Below are 7,371 nucleotides of genomic sequence, written 5' to 3' on the forward strand. Positions count from 1 at the left end.
TAACCAGAGGTCATGGGTTTGAATCACCTTTATTAGGGAGTGCTCCGCCTTCCAATGTGGGGTGCGAATTTGGATTTTATCGGACCTCCATATGAGTACCTAACACGGGATGGAAAACCAAAAGAATATACCATAACGCACAAGGGGAAGTCCAATTGACAGAAAGCAGAAATGAATTAAGGCAATCCATGGCAGAATTAAACCAGAAAGATGCTTCAACACTGAAATGGCCAGTAGAAAGGAATTCCAAATCACATAAGAGCTTGCTGAATGAGTCACTAAAATGCTTAGCAATCACAACGTTTACCATACCACACCATTTAGTTTAATCACTTGCTAAGAAGGAATACAGTAATTCAGTAGAATGATTTTGATACACAGCTACAATATATTTGTCTACCGGGTCATAAGAAAGTTAACATAACCTATTCACAATGTTCAGGAGAACCTCCATGCTTGTATTGCATTAAAACAGGTCACAACAATAAACATCTCTCACTCCCTGAATTCCATTTACATCCTTCCCCTCATGTTTTGGAGAGCACAAGGATAAACTACGGTCAAAAGGATATAACATTACAAAATGTTTCAATACCTATGACAGTTAGTACTGACACCTAAACCTTACTCCAAGAAAAGACCGGGACTTTGCCTCAGCTAATAAGCAAAACAACGGTAGTAATTGACACTCTGGAGATCAGAAAATCAGTGCCTGATAGTAAGTTCAGCCCTGAGATGGAGTACGCCGTTAATAAAATAGAGACTGTCCTCGGCCGTGAAAGAAGTCCAAGGTATGGCAAATAAATTGCGATAGCCAACTGCCTTACCCCCAGTAAAAGTGTAGTTTCCTTTGTATTTGCTGACATACTCCTCTGCTGGTTTAGTCCTTGCTGCAAATTCATAATCGACTGCAAATGTCACTGAACCCTTTTCTTGCATTCCCAGAAAGAGACCGAAACAATGGAAAGAGCTTTGCTGATCCATGTTGCAATGTGCGGACAGGAAAAACCCTTGTCCACCCAAATGAAAAGCTTGAGAATATACTCTCCCAGATGGAAAAAGATTAGCACATTCATCCCGTTTAAGATCTAAGTAGACTATACATTGTTGCCTTGGAAGTTCAAACTCGACCACCTTAACAGGCCGATACTTGTATGCACGCTCCACAAAACGACGACTGGTCGAGCCTGATTCTTCTGCAGCTTGAGTTCGCTGGCGGTGAGGGGCCTCGGCTTTAAAAAAGAGGGCCTCAAGCACAAGCTTAGATGCAAACTCATGTTCGAAGTCATTACATGTGAGAACCTTCCGAAGCTTTCGGCAGCTCATGAAAGGGTAACGGATGCAACGACCGAGTCTTGAACTAAGAACTTCTCGGCGGTCCTCTATCAAGGGATAATGAGCCCTTGTCCACTTCAAGACAAAGTCATATACTGCATCTTCTGATGCCACCTGGAGGTCATCACTGGACAAAATTGCCTCAATACCAGCAAGAGGCAACTTGATGACCTCTTCTTGAAACCTGTGCAAAGATGAATGAGCTGATTAACAAGCACAGGCAAGCTAAGTTACACGGACTCGGGTGGGGTATCCGATACGGGTACGGATTCGAGTGTCGAATTCGGCAAAATCTAAATCGGGGGTGCGTATCCAGTTATGGATACGGGTGCGGGGATTCGGCTGTAAATATGAAAAAATATAAAAGGCATATGAAAAAATACGTTCTAAGAATAATCAGTTGTACAAAGGGGTCAATTTTATTATGTTTCAACCAGCAAATATGTCCGTGCTTTTGTGCGATTAAAAAATCTAAATTAATTATCAAAAATTTGACAGGCTAATAATTAATTTTAAAATTATCCCTATATTCTATAAGAAAGAAACATTTATAAATAGCATAATTAGGTGCCTTTCAATTTTGTGTCACAAGTAGCATATAATGGAAAATAAAGGGGATAAAAATAGCACATATGAAGAATAAAGGGATCATTTTTGTACGTTAATACAATTAAGACTTTTAAGAGTCCTAATTCAGCTTGTACATAAATACCAAAAACTTTTTCACTTTTTTTGGAATTTTTGAAGTTGGAGTTGGAGTTGGAGTTGGAGTTGTGTTTGGCCATAGTTTTTGAAATTGTAGTTTTTGGTGAAATGTAGTGTAAACAAGTGAAAAAAGTGATTTTTTTTTTGAAAAAGAAGTTTTTCTTGTCTTTAGTATTCCGGAATACAACTCCGGAAAAAAGTGTATAATTTTTAAGGCCAAACGCTAAAAGTAAAAAAAGTGAAAAAAAATTCCGGAAAAAAGTGAATAATTTTTATGGCCAAACGCCCACTACATGTCTCCTCCAGCTGTAAGCAGTCGTCTTCTTCATATTCCCCAAATTTCCTTTTCAAGCTTTTATAGAGCAAAGTTTTCAAGCCTCTAGGTCGTCTCTTTCACAGTCTTTCATTCTTTCCTAAAGATAGAAAGAGAGAGCCATTCAAGGCCGAAAACAAACCCTCCATCTATATCACTGCTTCTCTCTGCCATCCGAACTCAACACAACCTTGTATTCTTGGTTTATCTAAACCATGAAGCAGCAAACATGAGATAAAAGTACTATAATATTTAAGGTATGTCATTTTCCTTATCTTAAATCTGTTTTATTTTTAATTTTGAGAAATCAAAATCTCAGATTTTTCCCCCAAATTTGTTGACGGACTCCGGTCAAAGTATCCATATGTGATTGACCGTATCCGGAACGTTTGCCGTTCCCGCACCCGCACCCCTCCGTATCCGGGATGGGGACGACACCCAAAATGGTGAGTCCGTGTAACTTAGCAAGCAAGTACGAGATGCTTCAATAAGAACTTTTACTAATGTAATACATATCAATCCTTCATACAAGATGATAAAGCAACACGCTATAAAATTCATGACATATTACTCTTATCAAATTGAAATGAATTACTAGTACATGAACATAACGGTTATGCATCATTGACAACCTTCTGATGTTGAAACATAAATGTTTTTTTATAGATAGATATGAATATATGGTAGGGATCTTGACATATTCTTTATTATAATTGCTTATGTCAAATTCTTATGTTGCAACTTTTAGATTTACAAAATTCACAAAGTTCCCAATATGTTACCCTAATATTATAGAAAAGTTACCAGTTTTGCTTATCAGAAACATCTGCTGAGATTGGCTGAAATAAATTCTGGTAGCAGAAATATTCCTCAAAAGAAAGGGGGGAAAAAAAGGCATACTAAACAATGGTTCTGTAGATTTAAAATTTAAATGTCATTGCTGCGCCTATAGCTGTTCTGCATAACAAACTAAAAGACAAAAGAAAAAGGAAAAGGGGTAGGCATAAATGGAACTAACTTGGTTATATCTTTGTATCGTGCGGCTAGGAATTGTTTTGCTGCATCAGTCAATGGCTGAACTGCATCAGCCATCAGGACACTAGAGGGAAGCTCCAAATAAAGCAAAGCTGACTCCGGAGTCATAGGCAAATTACGTAGCAGTCGGCTGCAATACCTCATGCAAGAAGCAACCTCAAACTTATCAGCAGCCATGAGCACATCCAGCAAAGCAGGCCCGGTATTTGTAGTCAACGTATTGCTATACATAAAATTGAGGAGCTCCATCAATGCAGCTTCCTCTGCTCCATGGGAACAAATATAGAGAAATCAATTTTACGCGAGAAGTGATACTGATTTTCAAGCCACTTCAAATGAAGTAACAATATTTGATACACAATTTTCAAAACCATAGATCCAGCATATCACTATACAAAATACTTGGAATATAACAGAACAAGCATCTCAACTCCCCATGATTTGGAAATTCCTCATATTCAAGATGAATGGAAACTGCGTTCATTACTTGGTAGACCTTGCTCACGTTAATTTGAACAGAAGTTCATTGATCATTATGTAATCAACGTCAAACAACAGCACAGATGTGACATACCTGAAGCATTAATACGTAGAGTCACTTGTCTTTGCTCAGACTCTCTCATCCCATTTGAGAAGAGCTGCATAAATTACATCATAAAGCAGGTTCAAACTTCCAATACCAATTCTAGACAGCGCAGAAGCTGCTTACACGTGAAAATGAAATGTTTACCTTGTAGAAGAATGGACTCTTGGCTGCTAAAATGGGGGAGCTAATGTGTAGTGTTTTAACTCTTATAACCCTTGGCGAATCACAATTCCAAGTTGAATCGTCACTATTAGCAGCTTCATCTCCTGCACAGAAAACATTACATGGTTCATCTTTTTCAGCCCATGGCACACTACCATTTTTCACGACTGAAAGCTAGAAACAAGAGTTATTTTATTCATAGTGGCAGTATCCGGACCAGCTTTGCTTGTAGCCTTGCACCTTAGCTAATCCACCGAATACCTGCTACCTTCCACCAGCAGACCAGGTAACTCCAACCACCAAGGCTTAGATAGATGATAAGTAATCACTCAACTTTTTTGGCTCCATAGGAATTTGAACCTCAGTCTCCGATGGTACACGCCAAACATCATTGGTAACTAGAAGCAAGATTTCTTGTCCGGGTTACAGAAATTTCCCTGCTTTTATCTCCAAAACTACTTGCATCATACATTTATTCCACTATGCGATGATAACTGACAGAAGCTATATGGAACACAGATACATGCCCAGAGTAGTAGTTGACAGAAGCTATATGCAACACAGATACATGCCCAGAGTAGTAGTTCTAACATACAACTCAAATAACTGAATTTTGGCTTATGAGCAATCTGATTTCCTTATGCAGGCCAGAACGAACAGTTTTGAATCTCTTGCATAAATTCCCTCTACATGGCAGCTGCCTAGCATAATAGAGACGATAATACATGATGGCTATAAATTTTCCTTTTAAACCTACCACCTTAAGTGCCAAACTGGTCCACGAAACTAGGGCAAAACACCCACATTTTGGGGTCAAATTTGTTAAGAGGTTAGCCATCGCCTAGCCTTCTATATCTAGGAATTGCAATCATGTTTCATATTCTGTACCCTTTCTATTTTTGAAAAATTATCAGAATAACATTTGGCAGTCATACAGAATTCAAGAAAATAAAAGAGAAGTTTAAGAATCATAAGAGTTCAAAAAGAAACAGGGCACAAAGAAAAGAAATTTAGAAAGTAATTTTATTATAATACCTGAGTTTGGCTCTTCAATCATTGCAACAACTGATTCGTCTTGATTTTCGGTATCAGCATCTTCACTATCAATTTGATTACATCTTATTATCTGTTCTTCAGGGCATGCTGTGATATCCAAAGCTGCAAACGAGTGGTACATGTCTGGTTATCATCAGAAAAACCCACACCAGCATAAGAAAGAGCAAAAGTCTAATCATTGTGCATAACATTTATAGCAAGGGAAGAAACTGTATATTATCCGTCCCTTGCTGCCCTTCCCTTACGATTACATGCCTAATCAGCTAGGCTCACAGATAAATCGCGGAATATATTTACCACAATAGCACAAAGTTACAAAAATAGACACTTAAAAAGCCAATTAAAGCTACCATAGATGCAAAAAAACTAACCATTCTCCTTTTTAAAATCTTCAAGGCGGCGTTTGCGGTTACACGCCCAATCAGCGAGATTATTACATCCATTGTTAGAATCATCACAACCATCGATTGAATCACCTAGGATGGACACGATCGGAGAAGTTGCTATCACTGAAGGCGAACGCGAAATCGGGTTCTCAGGTACTGGTTGGGGAATATTCCGGGTCCATTATTGCCGTTCTCGGGTACTGGTTGGGGAATATTCCGGGTCCATTATTGCCGTTCTCGGGTTAAATAAGTCCAAATTCGGATCCTTCATAACTACTCTTTTATCGATTTTACTCTTTTTTCTCTATATGGAAAACCCTAACATGGTTTGAGTTTTGGGGATTAAATTGGAGATACCATAGGTGGAAAAACTAACCGTTTAACCACAATAGCACAACATTAGCCATATTTACAAAATTAGACGTTCAAACATCCAAATACAACTACCACAGACAGAGAAAACTAACCGTTTTCCTTCGTCAATGCTCACAGATAAATCGCGGAACATATTTACCAAAATAGCACAAAGTTACAAAATTAACCACTTATAAACCCACTCAAAGCCACCACATATGCTTAAAAACTAACCATTTTCCTTTTTAAAATCTTCACGGCAGCCCTTACAGTTACGCACCCATTCAGCGAGGCTAACAGATAAATCGCGGAATATATTTACCAAAATAGCACAAAGTTACAAAAATAGCCAGTTAAAAATCCAATTAGAGCTACCACAGATGCAAGAAAAACTAACAGTTTTCCTTCCTAAAATGCTCGCAGATAAATCTCGGAATATATTTACCAAAATAGCACAAAGTTACAAAAATAGCCACTTAAAAAATCCAATTAAAGCTACCACAGATGCATGAAAAACTAACCGTTTTCCTTCCTAAAATACTCGCAGATAAATCGCGGAATATATTTACCAAAATAGCACAAAGTTACAAAAATAGCCACTTAAAAATCCAATTAAAGCTACCACAGATGCATGAAAAACTAACCGTTTTCCTTCCTAAAATGCTCACAGATAAATCGCCGAATATATTCACCAAAATAGCACAAAGTTACAAAAATAGCCACTTAAAAAAGCCAATTACAGCTACAACAGATGCTTAAAAAACTAACCGTTTTCCTTTTTAAAATCTTCACGGCGGCGTTTACGATTACGCGCCCAATCAGCAAGGCTATTACATCCATTATTAGAATCATCACAACCGTCGATTGAATCGCCTAGGATCTCGATCCGAAGGACACGATCAGAGAAGTTGCTATCGTTGAAGGCGAAAGCGAAATCGGGTTCTCGGGTACGGGTCGGGGAATAATCCGGGTCCATTATTGCCGTTCTCGGGTCAAATAAGTCCAAATTCTGATCCTTCATAAGTATCAATGGAAAAACCCTAAGGTGGTTTCGTTTTGGGGGATTAAATTGCTGAAGATAAGATGTGTGGATTCGAGTCGTTGCAGATGAATTTAATTTAAAACTAGTGAGAGAATAAGAAAAAGAAGAAGAGAGAGAGAGAAAAGGCATACAACTATTATATATGGTGGGTTCATAATAATATCGTGACCAAGGAAGATATATTAAAATAATTGAGATTTTAAGCTTGATCACATGATTTAAGAATTCACTAACTCTAAAAGAAAAAAAAAAAATAAGAGAGGTTTTGACTAATATACACTTAATTATGATTTTTTTTTTAAGTTAAACATAATTATTATAGGGATATGTAAATGTGTAAGAACAAATTTGGAGAAGAGAAATAAATATTTTCTTGATTTTGTGAAACATTAATTAT

The 7,371-nt window shown here is 37.6% G+C and overlaps 1 protein-coding gene across 3 annotated transcripts; it reads right to left on the bottom strand.

Annotated features, from left to right (window-relative positions):
- Positions 1–237: 237 nt before the first annotated feature.
- Positions 238–7,119, bottom strand: LOC132632522 (BTB/POZ domain-containing protein POB1-like). 3 transcript variants are annotated; one of them, XM_060348489.1, is made up of 6 exons: positions 6,701–7,119; positions 5,172–5,315; positions 4,119–4,240; positions 3,963–4,026; positions 3,372–3,651; positions 238–1,519 (listed from the first exon to the last, which is right to left on the bottom strand). In XM_060348489.1, the coding sequence occupies exons 1-6, from the start codon at positions 7,101–7,103 to the stop codon at positions 706–708; spliced, it is 1,827 nt and encodes a 608-aa protein (XP_060204472.1). In that variant the 5' UTR covers positions 7,104–7,119; the 3' UTR covers positions 238–705. The 3 variants fall into 3 exon arrangements, with proteins under 3 accessions (XP_060204472.1, XP_060204481.1, XP_060204489.1); XM_060348498.1 differs by having other exon boundaries at positions 5,172–5,294; positions 6,701–7,117; XM_060348506.1 differs by lacking the exon at positions 6,701–7,119 and adding an exon at positions 5,564–6,575 and having other exon boundaries at positions 5,172–5,294.
- Positions 7,120–7,371: the final 252 nt, after the last annotated feature.

This window comes from Lycium barbarum, chromosome 1 (assembly GCF_019175385.1).
Source record: "Lycium barbarum isolate Lr01 chromosome 1, ASM1917538v2, whole genome shotgun sequence".
Classification (NCBI taxonomy): domain Eukaryota; kingdom Viridiplantae; phylum Streptophyta; class Magnoliopsida; order Solanales; family Solanaceae; genus Lycium; species Lycium barbarum.